Source organism: Oxyura jamaicensis, chromosome 9, assembly GCF_011077185.1.
Source record: "Oxyura jamaicensis isolate SHBP4307 breed ruddy duck chromosome 9, BPBGC_Ojam_1.0, whole genome shotgun sequence".
NCBI classification, from domain to species: Eukaryota; Metazoa; Chordata; class Aves; order Anseriformes; family Anatidae; genus Oxyura; species Oxyura jamaicensis.
The window spans coordinates 25,276,504-25,295,076 of record NC_048901.1 but is presented as its reverse complement, the minus strand read 5'-3'; the positions used below and the strand labels follow the sequence as shown (position 1 = coordinate 25,295,076).

General features: G+C 44.2%; 2 protein-coding genes across 4 annotated transcripts in view; one reads left to right on the top strand and one right to left on the bottom strand.

Moving 5' to 3' along the window:
* MED12L (mediator complex subunit 12L) overlaps window positions 1–3,915 on the top strand; it is a 133,455-nt gene extending 129,540 nt beyond the window's left edge. Inside the window, exons 44-45 of the mRNA XM_035335224.1 lie at window positions 2,129–2,213; window positions 2,649–3,915. Of these exons, the coding sequence (XP_035191115.1) occupies window positions 2,129–2,213; window positions 2,649–2,698 (135 nt within the window). The 3' untranslated portion in view covers window positions 2,699–3,915. The remainder of the gene's footprint in view (window positions 1–2,128; window positions 2,214–2,648) is intronic.
* A 442-nt stretch (window positions 3,916–4,357) lies between these two features.
* The window catches only part of IGSF10 (immunoglobulin superfamily member 10), a 15,223-nt gene continuing 1,007 nt past the window's right edge, over window positions 4,358–18,573 (bottom strand). For 2 of the 3 annotated variants that reach the window (XM_035335222.1, XM_035335221.1), the window contains exons 2-8: window positions 18,249–18,498; window positions 16,221–16,350; window positions 15,060–15,450; window positions 11,980–13,992; window positions 9,586–11,937; window positions 8,047–8,947; window positions 4,358–7,859 (exon numbers count right to left, since the gene is read on the bottom strand). In XM_035335222.1, the coding sequence (XP_035191113.1) occupies window positions 5,951–7,859; window positions 8,047–8,947; window positions 9,586–11,937; window positions 11,980–13,992; window positions 15,060–15,450; window positions 16,221–16,350; window positions 18,249–18,442 (7,890 nt within the window). In that variant the 5' untranslated portion in view covers window positions 18,443–18,498 and the 3' untranslated portion in view covers window positions 4,358–5,950. Of the gene's footprint in view, window positions 7,860–8,046; window positions 8,948–9,585; window positions 11,938–11,979; window positions 13,993–15,059; window positions 15,451–16,220; window positions 16,351–18,248; window positions 18,499–18,573 lie in introns of those variants that run through there. The other variant, XM_035335223.1, reaches the window with a different exon arrangement.

Sequence of the window (18,573 nt, the reverse complement as noted above, 5' to 3'; positions counted from 1 at the left end):
GTATTTAAAAACAAACAAAAACAAACAAACAAAACCCACCACTTAATTAGAAGCACTGTCCTTTCACCACATCCAATGAGAAGGGAAGTTACAGGACGTAGGAACGGACCAAGGGAAGAGCTTAGAGACCCTGAAGATAAGTAATACAGTAAATGATGAAGGTTATGTTTTCAGCACTAGCGTAGCAGTGTCTCCTTCATCACAATTTTCCTCCCTGGAGTAGGGAAATGTGAGGGCTGTGCCTTTGGCTTTCTGTCCTTGGAGAGCCTGAAGGTAACTGTTACACAGACACTTTCTTACAGGTGACACCTGGGTTTTCAGAGGGAAGAAACGCCTCTTGTGTATGCAAAGCCTTGGCACCAGAGGTATCCATCCTAACGGTACCTTTGCTTCAGATGGTCTGTGCCAGATCTGCCCCTCATAACTCAGTAGCTTGATTTGAAATACATCCAGTACTGTGACATATGTCTGTCTGATCAGTAAAAGTTAGTAGTACAGAATGATTTTCTCCTCAATGTCAGCTAGAGGTGTTAAAAACAAAGCGGTGCTCGTTTTCCTACCTAGTTTTACATGAAAAATAGACTTCATGTGTCATCTAGCTAGGGAATAATGCAGGCTGTCAGACAAATTTGAGATTAATTCTGCTCTGATGCAGATACAGACAGTGTGCAAATTGGTGAAAGTCAGTGCACTTACACCAAGGGTGCTTTTGAAGTGATCAAAGTCATGATTTAGGTCATTAACAGCAGATTTATTTTGATGCTTTTTGTGTCTAATTCCATTGTGCTTAGTGGCATGCACTTTGCCTTGATCCTTGCGGGTTTCAGGTCAGGGTCAGAGCGACGACTGTTTTGCTCAGTGGATGAGCGTGCCCAGGTGGGCAGGCACTGAGCAGTCCCCGTTCCCCTGGAGCCAAGAATCAAGCATGCAACTGCAGCCCTGCAGCGGACCAAACAAGCTGTTCCTTGTGCTTATCCCTCCTGTTAGCTGAAGTGCCATTGCCCTTGGAGAAATATTTTTTGGAAGCTTAAGTTTCTTTGGGTATTACACTTCAAATACATGCAAGTGTTTAAAAATGCCCAAAAGGCTGTTAATTTTGATTAGCAGTTTTGATTTACCTTAGCTTTGAACAAAGCAGACAGTAAAGCTGGGATGAATACTGGCCTCTCCAGAGGTGGAAAAGATGAGCTTTTTGTAACAGAGTCTGGACACACGTGATACCTACAACAGCACTGGAAAAGTGTAAAATTTCAGGGAATGAAGAAAACAAACATCTTGCAAGTTTTAAGTGTGCTCCATGTGTCCTTACTGTGCTGTTAAAATTTGGTCAGGATCTACATCGAAGGCAGGTCTGCCTTTCTTCTGTTGCCCTTTACCTGCGCTGTCAGCAGCTCACGTGCGCATGTTTTCTCCTGGGTTAGGTGACTGAAATAGCTCCCCACTACAAGGCCAGGCTAGAGCACTGCTGGTAAGATCGGGACATGAGCATTTGTGTTCCCTCCTGTGAAGCCATTGCTCTTCCTGGGCAGTGGCAGCTTTGGGGCTGCCTCCTGTTTGCTGCCACCTCCCCAGCACTTCTCTGCTACTGCTCAGCCTCATCACCATGCAGTTCTGTGAGTGCTGGCAGAGGAGCAAGGCAGGAATTTTTTTCCAAGACCTGGAGAAGAAAATAGTCTGGAATAAATGCTGGGATCTTCCCCTGGTGGGAGCTGTCAGCCTGGAGGTGGATGAGATGGGTCGTGGTGTCCCAGCAGCCTGCAGCGCCCCGCTGCTCAGCGCTGCGACCTGGGCTGCTCAGTGGTGGCCTCAGCAGTGGTGCTCCTGTGCCAGCTGTGCCAGGAGCTCGGCAGCGCAGCTCTCAGGAGGGCACTGGGACAGCTGCCAAGGAGGGTTTTCTGCTCACTCAGTGCTGTGTTCGATGCCTATCACAGCCCTGCTGGAGAAGGTGGGGGGCTGACCCCAGACATCCTCGTGCTGGGGATGCACAGAGCTGAGCGTCTGCCCGCACCATGGCTGTTCACGGCTGCACTTCTGTAGCGCGTGGTAAGGCACAGGTTGAACACTTCTTGCTGTTACTTGACATGCACTTACGCTGTGCGCCTTTCTTCCATCTTTCTCATTACTTCAGCAGTTTCCACGGCAAGGCTTACAACAGACACAGCAGCAGCAACAGACAGCGGCACTGGTCAGGCAGCTCCAGAAGCAGCTCTCTAGTAAGTATGAGTCGGTGTGCATACACGTGTATGTGTCTGTGCTGGGGGATGGAATTACTTTTCTGGACACATTCTGCCTATTTAAGTCCTGCCATCCATGCATGTAAGAATTTAACTGCAGGTTACAGACCCCAGCTGCAATGTGGTAGCAGAATTCTGGTGCTTGCACATCCCGTGCACTTCTGTTGGTCTCTGGAGGCACCTGCAGGACCGGTGGCCCGTTCCCCATCTGCTGCCCGTTTTGTCCTCACTTCCATAGCCATACTGCAGGCAAAGTCCCTGAGGAAAGTAGCAAATCGTGCGTGCATTAGACAGGCATATAAGGGAATGTGTTGACTATTCCTTGCTACTGCTATGTGAAATATAGGTGTTTTTCTGTATTTTTGTAGAGTACAGCCGTGAGGCACAAACACTTCCCTTTACTTTGTCAACCAGGTAACCAGCCACAAGGAGTGAATCAATATGGGCATCCTTCACACTTCTAAATGAAAAAGATGGAAAGGAGACGTAGTGTTACGTTTGCACTGAAGAACAGAACATTCAAATTTCAATGCACTAGTTATTGCTAGAAAGCAAACTTTAGTTTTCTTCTCTTATTTCAATAATTATTTTTTGTGCTGCAGTTGATGTGAATATGTAACAAGGTTTTTTGGGGTTTTGATTTCTTTCGCATTTAATTAGATTTAAACGTAGGGACGTGTGGGCCTGTTTGAAGAATGTTATTGCAGATTTTATGAATTTGGTGCTTTTTAGGTCCTGTTACTTTTAAAGAGGACAAAGAATGCTGGATTTATTTATTTGTGGAAAACACTTTCTTGTTATTCTTTTTTTTTTCTTTTTTTTTTTCTTTTTTTTTAAGAACTGCACTGGACCAAACTACTGAATTGAAAGGCACTTCCAATTTTGGCATAAAAGTTGATTTGTTCATTAAAATGTTCACCTCTTTGTTTGGTGGTAGAACAAGTGTTAATTTAAATTGTATTTATTTGACTGTAATTTTCATATGCACTTTATAAAGTTCTTTGTTTAAAGTACCAATTCTCTCTTGCTCTCATTGTGGTAAGAAGGTGCTGAAGTGGGTTTATTGCTTGTATTAGAACCTCTTAAAATTTATATTAAAAGCCACAATGTAATGTTAATAAACCTACTAGAAGTAGCAGTGTATTTTCATATTTGGTCCTTTCGATATGAAGTTCATTGGTGATCAGTTGAAGGAGTACAAAACATAGTAACAAGGACTGAACAGTCAAAATAGGTTTTACTCTGCTCACCTAGGGCAGTCTCCGAGTCCTGGTAAAGCCTGATGGGAGACGACTTTGTGTCTCGGTGGGTTTGGTAAGAATATCTCATACAAGGGTTCACAAAGAGAGGGTGGAAAAGCCACCCGAGTCTTTCTTGCTGTTTCAGTGTTTCTGTAGCTGACACGTGTGTATACTGAAGTCGCCCTATATGAGTTATTCCTGTTATATATGTCTACTACTACTTACTTTGTATGTTAACTATTTAAAATTCTGGGTTTGATGCTTGATTGCTAGGTGAGTTTCAGTGGTGTAATGCGTTATTTATCATCAGCCGAGTGCAAAAATACAAGTAAATTACAAATCAAAATTACTACAAACCATTATTTAAACCTGTTCAAATATGTCATAATTTTGAGTTTAAAAAAAAAAAAAAAGAATAAATTTATTACTATTTTATGTAATTTAGGAGTCAGTCTACTTGATTTTTTAAATGCTTTCATTTTGAATATGGAACTTACAGGACATTAAAAATATACATAGGAATGTTTTTTTGCTGTTCTCTATTAACTCAGTTTGCTTAATTTGCCGTACATGGAGTTTACAGGCGGTGGTGTAATCGGGTGTCCTGCAGGGTGGGGAACAGAAGCATTGCACACACCGCAGAGAGCTGCAGAAGGCCGGGCAATGGTGAGTGAGGGAACACCCCCAGCACAGAAATCTCAGGAATTTGTGTCACAGATATCCATATTACAAGATTATTTCTATATTCTTTACAACAATAGGAGTCATTCAAGCTGTAGCCTGTTATACTTGCCTTATATGATCCCATCCAGGAAGATTTAATAAATACTTAAATTACATATATACCGTTTGTCTATTAGAATAGTCAGGTAAGTTTTACTTGCATAAATTTCATTTTATTTCTGTCAACAGAGATTTACTTATCCCTTGTGTCAGAGCTCACTGTTCTTCATAGCAGATGAAGCTATTACAGATATTACATAGTGAGATTCATGTAATCCAGACAGTTAGTGGGTACTCTGTCCACACTATGGAAGGAAGGAACAAGCACACAGTAAACTGCATGCATGCGATTGATGTCAGGAAATGATCAAGCCAGCACAAAAGTAAGCCCATCTGAGGTTATAGTCTTAAAAAGAAATCCCCAAGCTGATTATAATGTGATTACATGAGGTAGAATCTGCATTTAGCTCTTGGCACTAGAATACTTTCTCACCCCTGAGTATCTTATGGGTTAATCAGCTGCTGCTGAGGTGTTAATGCAGGAGGTTCAGCTGCAGTTACTGCATTATCTTTGAGGAGTTCCACTGCAGACTCTTCTTAGAAGTGGTAGATATTATAGGCCAGAAAAGTCATGTTACAATTCTTCATTTTTTTTAAATATTATTTTAAAGATGTAAAGAGACGGAACTCATGAGGCGGGGATGGTTGCACTGAACCCTTTGTATATCCAACAGATGTCCTGCGATGGATATGGACAGTGCTCTAGCCAAACAGCCGTGGCTTCAGCTGTGCAGTCCTCCCCGCTGAGGATGCAGTGCAGGGTGCAGCAGGCTGCTAGAGCAGCTGGGACTGCAAGTGGCAACACAGACTCTTGCACGATGTCTTCCATGATACATGTATGTCCTGAATTTGCAAGTCTGACCCTTCTATCCTGGCATTAATCTCTTAGGAAGAAAATGAGGAAGAAACTCAGAGCTTGATACCTACCTACTGAATTGAGAAAGCAAAAATCTAAATTTACATGCAGACTGATGTAATTGTTTTCTAGTGAGAAATCTTTAAAAGTAATTTTGTGACAACTGGAAAATTATACCAACCTGGACTGTTACTATATTCAGTCTGTATCATTTTTTTAAACCAGTGTTAAGCAGAGTTTACTCTCTTTTTAAAAATTAGAACAAAATTGTTCTGTAGGTATCTTTCCAAAATTCTACAAAAAGACTATGAAACAAAGGTGTTATTAAAATTAATTCACTACATGTTTCACCACTGAATATTTATTAAAAAAACAAACAAAAAACAAAACATACTGAATAACCAAACATATGAAGAATGTAATTTGTATCACAGTAAAATCTGCTCTTTGGTTCTCAGATTCTCTTGTTTTATGTGATCCATGCTCATGATAGTCATACAAGGTGGGCAATATTAAGCTATTTAAAAGTCTATCCTTTTCTGAACATCTCTAGGTACATTTCTATAAAATAATTTTATTGAATATTCCAAATTTGTTGGCAGAGGAAAAGTGCCTTGTTATTTTTAAGTCCATTTCATCATGAAAGAATCAAGGCTAGATGGTAACACTAGATCTAATTTTCCCCAAGCCCTTTCTCTCTTTTTTGCGTGGTCATTGCAGAGTGAATACTGCAAATGTATTTAGGCACTTACATGCCTTTGGCTGCCTTTGATTTAAACTTATTCTAAGAATAAACTCAGTCCATCTGTAGACTTTGCTATTCATTCTTTCTTCTTTCAAATGACATGAATGTATGTTATTGTGAAGTCACTGCCAAGGTGGTTCTTCGCCGTGCACCTGTACATGCCAGAATCTGACGGCCGGGGATCCTGGATGACCAGTGTCCCCGGGGGATGAAGCAGTTTGTTCCTGGATGCTTGGCCTTGGTTACCTGCAGAGATTATTGAGTGGTCAGGTAATTCCCACATAATTTCTGGTTTTGGTATTCCCAGTGCCATGCAGGTGAGTTGAACTGCTGCACCAGGCATCGTATGTACAGTCTGTGGTGGTCTATTTGTAATCCTCGGGGGATAGGCTACAATAATGACGGGAACGGTTATAGATGACTCTCCAGCGTTATTATGGGCCTTACACACATAATTCCCTCTGTCGTGAATGGTAGCTTCTCGTATAACTAGAGTGCCATTTTCCAGCAGTATGTATTTCATATTGATCTGAGGTCGATCCAGCACGTAGCCACCTGGCAGGGTCCAAGCTGTGTTTGGTTTGGGACTCCCGTCAGACAGGCAGTGGAGCGATAACGATTCCCCACTAATGCCCTTCACTAGCCCTTTGGGGTGCACCAGAATACTGGGCTTCTGGCCGATTTCCAAGATGATCAGCCTTTCAATGTAGCCAACCTTATTCTTAGCTGCACAGCGATACTTTCCTGCTTTGTCTCTGTTGGGATTGTAGATGGTAAGAGTGCCATTGCTTCCTGTAAGAAACTGGGAAGTCTTGATCCCCTTGGAAAACCATGTGCCATTAGGCAACATCCAGCTTATTTCAGGTGGAGGGTTTCCATCCACAGAACAATTCAGTATGGTAGCTTTTCCAGGTTTTGCTATTATTTTTTCATTGAATGGATTTTTAAACATTGGTCGCCTTAGCATTTCCAATACCTCCAGCCGCACCACCAACATACTCTCTCCCCAGTCATTACGTGCCACACAGATAAAATCTGCTGTGTCAGAAGGCCTTAGGTTCCGAATTTCAAGTGTTCCATTTTTGTGTACTACAATCCTACTCCCATAATATGGAGCTGTTAGGAAAATGTTATCGGGCATGATCCACATAATCTGAGGAGGAGGCGTCCCTTCTGCCCTACAGTCGATTTGTTTCTTCGAATGCCTCACTGCTGTCACCTTAATAATTGTTTTGTTCGTGTATAAACCATTTATGATAGGTGGTTTAGCCTCAACATCCAGTTTATACAATTTTGTATCATCCCCTCCAGCATTACGGGCAACACACATGTACTCCCCAGCATCCAGCAGTTTGACTTGACTGACTGACAGGGAACCATTACCATGCAGGAAGTATCTGTCTGTCGAGGAGGAGATCATGTCACTGGAAGGTAGCAACCAGAATATTTTTGGCTTGGGTTCTCCAACAACTTCACAGTCCAATAATGCCGTATCTCCAGCTTTCACTTTTATGTATGTCTTGTAACTGTGCTTTATCTGAGCAGCTGCCATTACGACAGTGATGTGTATTTTCATTTCATCTCTTCCCAGTGTGTTTTGGGCATAGCAGGTATAATCTCCCTCTTCTGTTATGCCGACTTTGTTGAGATACAGAGTTCCATTGTCAAAGAGGATGTATCTGCGAGACCTGTGTCCGCTGTCATCGGCCATCATCACGTTATTGATCACTGTCCCATCTGGCAAACTCCAGGATATTTCTGGTGCAGGTGACCCAGAGGCCTTGCAGTCCACCTTGAAATCTTTTCCATATGGTACTAGTTTCTTGAAATACTGTTTCTGGTCAATCTTGGCTGGTTTCATTGTGATGCTGACTTTCATCAGTATCAGATCATCTCCAATTTTGTTTCTTGCAACACACAAATAGTCACCTGCATCCTTTTCAGTAACTGCCTCAATAACCAAGGATCCATTGGGATACACATGGATTCGACTTCCCATTCTGTTGTGGGGAAAGAGGAAAAGAATTACAGAACAAAATACTGAAGGTAAATACTGAGCATTGGAAGTTTGAGAGTGAATTTAGGTCACAATGTATTGTTTCAGTGACATAACAGCCCCTTACACAAGCATTGGAGAAAACAGTGTTTGAGTTTTTCAAAGAGATGGGTAACAAAAAAGACTCCTACCTGTGCCACTGGTCTACAACTGCCTTGGACGGTAACCTCCAGATTATCCTGGGCTTTGGCTCCCCGGTCGCTGTGCAGTTGAGAAGCAATTTATCCCCAAAATTCAATCGCGTCATCTCTTGAGAGGCAGCAGCTATTTTTGGGTGTGTATCTCTCTGCTCCACCAGCAGGCTTACCACCCTCCTCTCCGAGCCCGTTGAGCTTGTAGCTATGCACTCGTAGTTCCCGCTGTCGGAAGGGGCGAGGTTGCTGAGGTGGAGGGTGCCGTTGGGGAACAGGAACAGCTTGGCGTTTACAAACTGCAGAGGTTTCACCACTGTTCCGTCAAACAGAACCCAGTGGACACTGGGATGAGGATTCCCTTCCACAGTGCAAGGGAATTTCAGGCTTTCCCCCATCGTTCCTGCAATTCGTTGTCGCTTTTCCTCCAAAATAACAGGAGGTGCCGCAATGACCTGCAGTTTTACAATCAGCATGTCAGTGCCTGCTGGATTTTTGGCCACGCATGTGTAGAGGCCCCTGTCATAAACAGTGACTTCCTCGATAATCAGAGTGCCATCTGGTTGCACGTGAACCTTTTTATTTTCCTTAGAAGAGCTGGAGATGTACGTTTTGTTGGCTAGGACCCACGAGACCGCGGGAGGAGGCCTGCCCTCAGCTTGGCACTTCATCGCCACGGCCTTCCCGGAGTGGGCGGTGAGGAGCCGCGGCCTGCTGCCCGCGATGCGGGGCGGGTAAGCCACCACCGACAGGGTGACCAGGAGCCGCGCCGTGCCGAGCGGGCTGCCCGCGGTGCACAGGTACTGCCCGCGGTCCTGCAGGCCTGCCCGCGCGATGGAGAGCGTGCCGTTGGCAAACACCGTCCATCTGCCGCCGTCCTGGCTCTCCGCAGCAGGGGGCCCTGCAGAAGTGGGGGGAAGCAGCACAGCACGTCAGGCCCCCACTGTTCTGTACTCTGCACCTGAATACATTTTCCTTAGCCTGGTCTGCTTTGCCCAAACTACCGAGATGATAGTGATAAGAAAGAGAGAAATAATAATATTTTGCATATAAGATAGAAAATATTGCTTTGTGCAGTAAAAAAAGTTTTAAAGTAAAAACAAAACCTAGTTCCTCAGTAGAGACAAGGTTTGGATGAGGTAGATAAGGCTTTGCACATCCAAAAATATTTTAGCGCGGTTGTAACTTGGCTTTGCATGTTCAAAGATATTTTGCCATAGTGGTAACGTGATTTGATGGTTTGTTACCACAGACAGTTTTCTTTTCATTTGTCTCATTGTTCTGAAATAACAGGTAATAAGCGAGGAATTATCATTAAATATAGATTATGTATGTATGTTTAAAATTTACATAAACAACTGTTTTTGTAATTGGTATTAAGACAATGTATCATTTTTCTCACTATTTCCAAGTTCATATTATCACTGATACTTCACAGTGCCCCTAGATGAAGCAATATTTAACTGTGTCCTACAAACCATCTGCCAATTTACAAGATTAGAGCAGAAGGTAAATTCCAGAGAGGTCTGTCAAGCTTACCTGGTGATATCTTGGTCCAGTGTATTGTTGGCTGGGGGTTACCAATAGCTTCACAAGGAATAAAAGCGTCTGAATTAGCTAGCACGGTAAAAGCAGCTAAATTTCCTCCAATTATTTTGGGCTTTGCAAAATGATTTCTGCTTAAAGGCTCGAAGGACATAGGGCTGCTGGTGGTAGTTTCTTGATCTTGTCTCTTGTCAGACCAGCCTTTGGCAGAATTGTCCTGGTCCCTACCCCACGGAGGAGCACATGGAGTAGCAGTCTGGGATGACTTCGGAGCGGTCAGGGTGCTGACAGCTAGTATTTTGCCTCTCTCTGTGGCTTCGGTAGGTGGCTTCTGCCTGAATGCGATCCCCCCGCTTGGAGGTGAGGAGGCTTCTGCCACAGGTGCGGGTGGCCTGGCTGCTGCTGGGGCTGGCAGCGGGGCGGGATGCTGGGCGCGGGGGGCAGCGATGCCTGCGGTGGCCGCAGGAGCTCCGGCACTTGGCTCAGTTCTTGGGAACGTGGGCTGTGCAACGTGGTTTTCTCGGGTAACTTTCTCCTCTGTTTGCAGGCGTGACTGTTCACCTGCTGTTGTGGTGGCTTTGATTTGCTCTGCGGGTTCTGATCCAGCACGAGCTGGGGTGGGTTGTGTGCTTGTGGTACTGAATGGCTTTGAAAGCAGCGTGGTTTGGGTTGTGGTGGGGTTCTGAGGAATAAGCCCACTGGGTGCTAACTTAACAGACTGGATGTTCATCCGTGTGCTCAGGGTCGCTGATGTCTGCTGAGCTGCTGTAGGCACGCGCTGAGCTGTATCTGATGTGGCAAGGCTCCGCAGCACTGCCATTTCTGTCACTAAGGCTGCACTTGCACTCTCAGGGAGAGGTTTTGCAGGTGTAAGACTTACAGGTGTAGCTGCTGATTTAACTGTTGTCACGGCAGGTATGGCTGTATTCCCAGGAGGAACTGCTGTAGTGCTGTGACCCGTGGTCAAGCTTTGTGAAGTAGATGTTTTAGGGGGCCTTTTCCTCCTCTGCCCTCTCTTTCTTCCTACTCTGAATGTTTTACTTTTGGTGATTTTGGTGTCAGTTGGAGGAGTAACAGTAGGTGTAACTGTTGGCTTCAAACTTGCTACAGCCCCTTCTTCGGTCGTGCTAGTTGCAGGACTAGAGTAAGAACGCAGCTCTGCAGTGGGAGGATGTTCTCCGGACTTACCATGGTCATAATGAACGGATTTGTTTAAAGACAGGAGACCACTACTGCGATCCCCACCCACTGAAATGGGCGTAAAGGGCAAAGGAGACATTTTGGTCATAGATAATGCTGCTGTAGTGTTAGGAAGCAAGATTGAGACCTCCGTTGATGGAAACACATCCGTCTGGTGTTCTGGTAACTTGTTCAGTACTTCCTTCTGAGTGTCGTTTCCAAAGAGATGCTCCCCAGTAATTTTTCCTCCTTGGGAATTTTCTGATGAGGTTCTAGACATAGTGTTGGGTGAGACTGATTCAAGAGTAGAAGAAATCTTAGCGCGTACTGTGTGTGCGACTTCTTCAGCAACATGAGCTGTGTAGCTTGCTATTGTTGGTGGTCTGATGCTAAAAGGTTGGACTCTGTACGTACTTGTCTGAAATGGTGCATTGGCCTCTGATTTCTGTTGGGGGGTACCCTGGGTGCTTTTTGTAAAGAAAGGCATCACCACAGAAGTAGTTCCTTGCCTTGCAGCATGTTCCCTGTTCTCTGCTGTGGGGAGTGCTGTGTTTTGAACAGCACCTGCTGGGTGCTCTAATGACGTACTCATGGTGGAGGGGGAGGACAGAGGTGCTTCTGGGCTAACTAGGTTGATGGAGCTGCTTAAATTATTTAAGGGAGGTAAGTCAGATGTATATTTTGAAGTGAAGATGACACCTGGAGCTGTATTTCCTCTGACAGAGCCTTGCTTCCCAAAATGGTACCTGTGCTCTTTCATATTTGGAATACGTCCTGGTCTGACAATTTTTCTCCTACCAAAAATTTTTCTCCTTCTTCCATATTTCTGCTGAGGTGCATGAGTTGTAACATCCTGAATAATTTGAATTTCCTGATGAGTCATGGTATTTGAGCCCAGTGGCAGCTCAGTAATTACTGGTTTCTGAGTGCTATGAAGGAAAACGTGACCAGTTTCAGGATTTGGTTCACTGACTGTCACTACAGATATCTGATGATCTGTTTTGGTGGAAATCTTATTAGTAGACTCTGTAAAAACATGTAGCTTGCCCACTGTATTTTCAGAAGTTACAGGTTTACTGGTGTCCGTAACATCTGTCATGGGTGTTGCAGACACAGGCTTTAATTGCTGGCTGGGACTTTCTCCAGGAGGTACCAGTCTTTGCTGAGCACTGAAGAGTGTGGGCATTCCACTTGTCCCATTTGTTACAGTTGATTGTTTTATAACATTTGCTGATATTTGACTTAAAGCAGGTCCTTCCCATGAGTCTGAATTTGTAATTGTAGGGTTTAGATATGCTTGTGGCCTTCTGCTGCCAGACGAGGCAGACTGTGAAGAAGGAGAGGGTAGCGGAGCTACAGCCTCTGCAGCCAGGAGGGAGGCTGTCCCGGCAGGACTGTTCCTTGTGGCCATGCTGGGCCCTGCGGTTACCACACTTTCTGTTGCTTTCCCCAGAGGAGATGCGGGGGCACTCTGTGTTACTGGTATCATGAATTCTTGTTCTGGAGATGAGAGATCACCAGATGCTTCCTCCTCATCCAGAGGTGCTTTTGGGAATGGACGAACTTGAATAGCTGGTTTTATCTCAGCTTCTTGGTTTTCTACAAGAGTCAAGTTCCTCTTTGTTTTTTCCAGAAAGGCTGCCCAGCGCTGCGGATCAACCCTCCTGGCTGAGGAAACAAACTGTCTCCTCTGCCCCCTAAACCTCCTGCCCATTCTGTCCCTGTAGTGACGGTGGGATGGTTTCCCATAACTGCTCCTTTTATAGGCACTCTGTGTGACCTGGTTTCTAGATGCTGAGGCAGCAGATTCCTGATTAGCTGTCAAGGGAGCCAGAGTAGCTGAAGGATTTGTATGTCTTCCAGCAGATGCCAGCATTGCATTTCCAGAGCCATCGCTCTCTTCCCATTCTCCCACAGCTACATGCATTTTCTGTGGAGTGGTTTTGTCCTTTCTAACTAGCACTTGGAAAACCAAAAGATCAACGCCATACTGATTGGCTGCAACACATCTGAAATAGCCACTGTCTTGCTCTGTTACCCCTTGTATTCTCAAGGTGCCGTTGTCAAAAATGTGTTTGTTTCTGACAGAATGATGAAGAATCACACGCTCGGGTAACACCCAACTAATAGCAGCATCTGGAACAGCAGCAGATGTGCAGGGAAGGTAGAGTGTGCTGCCAACAGCTGTGGAAAGCTGGGCTCCATTTACACTACTGTGTTCCACGTAAGGGTCAACCACCGTAATTCTAAATGTGAGAATATCTGCACCGTTGTAATTTGTGCCTATGCAGTGATAAAGCCCAGTGTCAAAGGTGTCAGCTGTTCGTAACGTAAATGTTCCAGTTTTAACTACTATAATTCTGCCATCCTCACTGATATAAGGGGCTCTCACTTTGCTCCCATCAGCTAATATCCACTCTATTGCAGGAGCTGGATCTCCAATTGCTTGGCAATCTAGTTCTACGGTCCCCCCGACTAAAACAGTGTGCTGTGTTTGTGTTTTGTTGTCCCTGGAGATGATTGTCCAGTTAGTTCTCACTTTTTTTTGGTCAGCACTGGGCAAAATAATCTGGGCATCAGTGAAGTACTGGATGTGCAACGTGTTAAGTGTGGTTGCTGTCCTGTCCAGCTGCAATGCTACTTTGCTTTGCATTAACCAAGATGGCTCGGCTCTCAGCTCTGCCTCTATATTGGTGTAAAGTTCATCTTTGTCAGAGTAGATTTGTTTATACTGGTAAGCAACAAAAGGCATTTTACTTGCTGGGGCATTCCTTTCTAGTTTTAGGGGAAAATTGCTGTACAGGGCCAGTATGCTCCATAGCTGCTGGATATGCTCATAAGCAATATCGCACACGAGAAATGCTGAGAATGATGTTTTCAGTATTGTGTTGTTGCCATCTTTGTCAAATGAGAGTGGAGACGTTTCTTTAGGTTTCCGGATGTTACAAACCAAGTTGCCGCGACTTCCTGCTTGGTCAGTCATGTTCAAAACCATGGATCCTATAGGAGCTACGAAGTCCTTGGTAGACACAGAACTGAAATCCCCATCGTCTGGCACGGTGAGGTTTCTAAATTTCAGGGAGGGATGTATGACTGGCTTAGTGCAGGTTAAAGATGCAGAAGGAATAGTGACGAAGTTTCTTCCTTTATAATTCCAGGGGCTAGCACAAACTGGGCATTGCTGACCACCAGAACTTCTGTCCTTTTTGCACTTTATGACATCTGAAGGGAAGAAAAACCCAGTAAGCTTTTGTGATACAGTTTTTAGCATTAAGACACACATAGTTACCAAGGAGTTGTTCTCTTGCGTGAAACACAAAGTTTGTCCTACAGTAGCCATCAGCCTGTGAGTTTTCCCTAACGAAGCTGCCCGGCGACCGTTCCTGCTGCCGCCGAGCAAGGCGCCGTTCTGCGGCAGCGGCGTTGCGCCGCACAAGGAGCTGGGGCACGCGGCCACCGCCTCCTGCCGAGGCTCGAGCAGCTGGGGGGAACAGTAGGCTATCGCCCGCAGGTCCTCAGGGCAGAAACAAAAAGCCCTCAAGTCCTGTTTCTCATTTCTTTTTTGAAGAATCACAGAGTCACATAGAACGTGTCCTTCACTCCTGTGAGGTAGGTAAAATTTAGCTTCCCTATTCCCCGTGGATTTTCCTAGTGCACAGAAGCTTCAGAGTGGCCAAGGAAAATATTTTGTTTTGGGAAGCTGTACCTGGGGACAGAGTAAGGTCACTAGATTCATTTAAGCCAGGAAACTGGTGGGCTTTAATCTGTTTATCCCGATTACATACACCTACGAAATCCTGTTAACCATCACTCCTGCCTGCATGGCACTATCTTAGGAGTAAAAGAAAAAAAAAAAATAGAAAAAAAGAAAGGATAGAAAATAACATTTTAAGTAGAGGGGAAAAAAATAAGAAATTACAGAAGTGCAAAAGGAAGTACCAGATTCATGTCAGTGTGCTATAATGGTCTATAATGCATAACCAGTTAGTGGCAGGCTGTGAAGGAGTGAGATGTTTCCTGTAGCTTCTTATGCTTTACATCTGGTACTTTAGTTTTTAATTTGCAGTGATTTTCACGTGCAACTGATAACACATCCAACACACTTTTAAAAGCTCAGTATGTAGATGGGATGAACAAGCCAGTAATTAACATGAAAACAATTAAAAATAAATCAGATGTAGTTGCATTTCCAGCCTTCCCTGGAAGAATATTTAAATAAAATACAATTGTAGTAGAAAGAAGAAGATTCATAATGGGGTTAAAGAGCATAAACAAAGCCTTCAGCTCACCTGGTCTCTGTTTTGACCATTCTGCAAACCACTGTAGTCTGCAATCACAGGACCATGGGTTTCCATGGAGGTAAATACTTTCTAGGTCAGACATGTAGGAAAACATTTCTTGCGGTAGTGAAGTCAATGCATTTTCAGACAAATATAGGTGCTTTATGGAGGATATTTTAAATATTTGTACATGGTTCAAGGTGACAAAAGTATCTGGATGAAGCTGCTTAAGTAAATTTCCTTCCAAATGGACCAACCTTAGCGATGTTAGCCCATAGAAAACGTTGGGATTTACAATTTCAATTTTATTGTGGTCCATATGCAACCGTACCAAGCTCTTCAGACCATAAAAAACATCTTGCTGAAGTACACTGACCTTGTTATAACTCATTTTTAAGACCTGTTGATGAAAAAGTAGCAAGTGTATATTATTAACCCATGTTATATTGCTGTAACACTCCTCCTATGTAACTTGCTATAAACTCCTAACAAATTTTCATTGATGGTTACTCTGTGAAGTGAAAATACTTCAGTGGGTCAGTAATGCAAGTGGCTGGAAAAAAAACTTAGTGGGAGAAGTTATTTTTAAATGCAATGTTAGTTGCAAAGGACTACAAGGATACTTTCTTGTTCCAGCCACCCATCAGGGACATTTCTGCAGTCACATTCACGAAATGTAGTGATTAAAAACAAATCAGTGTTTAATTACTCACCCCCAAAATCCCAATTAAAGCACAATAGAACTACCAAGTTTTTCCCGGTTTCAGGATTTGTGTCATGTGAGATGTGTACCTGCCAAACTATGACAATAACTGTGACAAATTAACTAAAAACAAGTTTTCTACCACAATACAGAACTTGGAGTTCTATAATCTTTCTTGTGTGAAAGTCTCAGTTGTGGTTGTCAGTTAAGATACCGTTGACAGATATCTACCAACATCTTCATTACACTTTTTATACCATAATTGAATGCCCACCTGGGAATGAAAGACATTCCCCACTGGGATATTGGCTATTGCAGGCCCTTATCTTTCATGGGGGTACAATTAGAAACAGGAAACTAAGAGGCAAGAGACCGCTGGTCTGCCTCCACAGATTAGTTATTACAGTCAGATTGTTTAAAGGCCATGATGAAAACTGAGATTAGGTCATCCTACATTTATTTCTTACCTGTAATGAATGCAAATCAGCGAACGCCTTGCCAGGTATTGCATTGATCTCGTTGCTGTGCAGCATCAGTAGCTCCAGTTTCTCCAGGCCAGCAAAATCTGTTTCAGTCAGTTTAAGCAAGCTGTTGTAACTGTAATAAACATTTCATCCCAGACCCGGGTTTAGTCAGACAGCTAAACTTCATGAATTTTAGAACAAATAAAAACAAAAGAAAAACTCTTTGGATATGTGTAAAGGTAGGGAACACTTCTGTTGGTGAAGATGAAATTTTAAATCATACCTTCACGTTAGCACAAAATTTGGTAACTTCCTTAAGATTGTATTCAAAGTGAGTAGGGTAAATAACTGCAAAAATATGCAGACAAAAAATGATGGTTTTGGGCTTCAGTGTAAAAGGGTTTCATGTAATGGTAGAATTCTGCAATACATTGACGCCGCTTTTAATTGAGGGCTTTCCCAGCACTGCAGTACCACAGAGAAGACGATGCACAACAGACAGCTTTCTTCGGGGTCAGAGACCTACATACAACCAAGGGGCCTGGGCTGTGCCCTTGCTCTGCCGGCACCTGAGTAACGACGGCTGAGCCCCGACCGCGGTGCCGGTGGGGTCTGCCGAGCGTCTCGCAGCCCTGCCTTCGTCCTCCTGTCAGGAGAACTGGCTGGACCGCGCTGTCTGCTCTTCTCAGGTGTATATCTGGAGTTTTATTTCCACTCCACAGGTCTTCAACAGTGCACGCTACTTGTTCATCTAGACATAGCCTCTGCCTCCCTGATCTCAAGGAGCATACACGCAGCCTGGCTAATCTAGGCTGAATTTAAACGGGAAACCAAAAGTGAAACACTGAGAGCTCGAAGTGAGAGCTGTGCCGCTACAGGAGGTTTGGACCATAGGTCACACTAAATGTAGCCGGCGTGAGTACTGAGAGTGTTGATGCTCCAGTATCCTGGCACTGGTGTTCTGCAAGCCTTCCAAGTACAGAGCACCTGCTCGTGATGCCTTTGTCATCATGACTACTGTCACGCTTACGTGACCCGATTAGAGAACTCGGGGATTCTTCTCATGCTGCAGTCACACCTCCCGCGTCCCACAGTAACGGGTGAGGGAGGTTAATTCACCAGCCAGATAGAAGGCCTGTGCGTAGCAGCAACTAACATATTTCAAATATATGTCCCACACCTCAGGTGACCCGTAGTCCTCTAGAGGAAGTGGTACTTAGTCTTCACATACAGCGTGTTGGGAAAACGTTGACAAATTCAAGGGAGGGAAAAGGCAGACAGGAATCAGGAGCTGAGATCATGTTATATTGCCTAGCAGCAGAGGAGGGGCAGGACTTCCACATGAAATTCCTTTTGTACTTTTCCCGTACACATACGGAGAATTCAAAGGTTATGTGTATCACAAGTGATACCAGGGTCAGTCAAATACTGCTGGTTGGTTTTATCATTTGATGGTATGACAGGATACTTGCAGGAAACTACATTAATGGTCCAACTGTACCTGGGTAAAATCTACTCCCTGTCTTTTGACCACTTAAAAACCAGAACCATTTTGGACGCTGAAATATTCAGACAAGCATTATTTCCATAAACTGGATGGATAAAACATAGAAAATAAGATTATATGACATTCTGTTACATCAGATGTCTCTGAAGATTTTAACACACACAGACGCTGCATTTCCAGCCCCCTGTCTGAGCTATCTTTTTCCAGTAAGAATTAGCTCAATTTCAAGCTCATTCAGAGTTCCGTGCTAAAAATGCAAGATATTCAGGTAATATAAAAGAATTCATTTAAGTTCAAAGCTTTTTAACGTTCTTGCATCCCGCAAAGTTCCACCCACTGCTGGAAGTCTTAGACTTTTGCTAGCTCCCCTTGCAATCACTTCTGATTAATGCAAAACATCCACCTAAGATTTATTCCTTGCCTCGGCTAATTTTTAGCCCTAAATCTGAAAACTCTTCATAGTTATTTGCAAAGCGTTGCAAGGTAACTGGTCAGAATATTTGAAATCTTGGCATTAAACGTACCCCAGGTTGATGCGCTCCACGTTTGGAGGGATGCGTGGTGGGACAGCTGTGAAGTACCGGAAAGTGCAGTGCACCTCGGTGGGGACGTAGCAGGCACAGAGCCTGGGACAGGCGGTGCTGCTGGGGAGAGCGGCCAGGCAGGCACCGAGCAGGATCTCCAGCCACCAGGGTCTGCGTCTGTGCATTGCTGTCATCCTGCCGGAGAACACTACAACGCCATCCTTCGCGGCGAAAGGGAGCGAACGGATTCCTACAAGGAAACAAAACACAAGCCTTTATGGTGCCATCTCTGCGGAGTCGCTCGGTTCTAAGCTACGAGCACAAA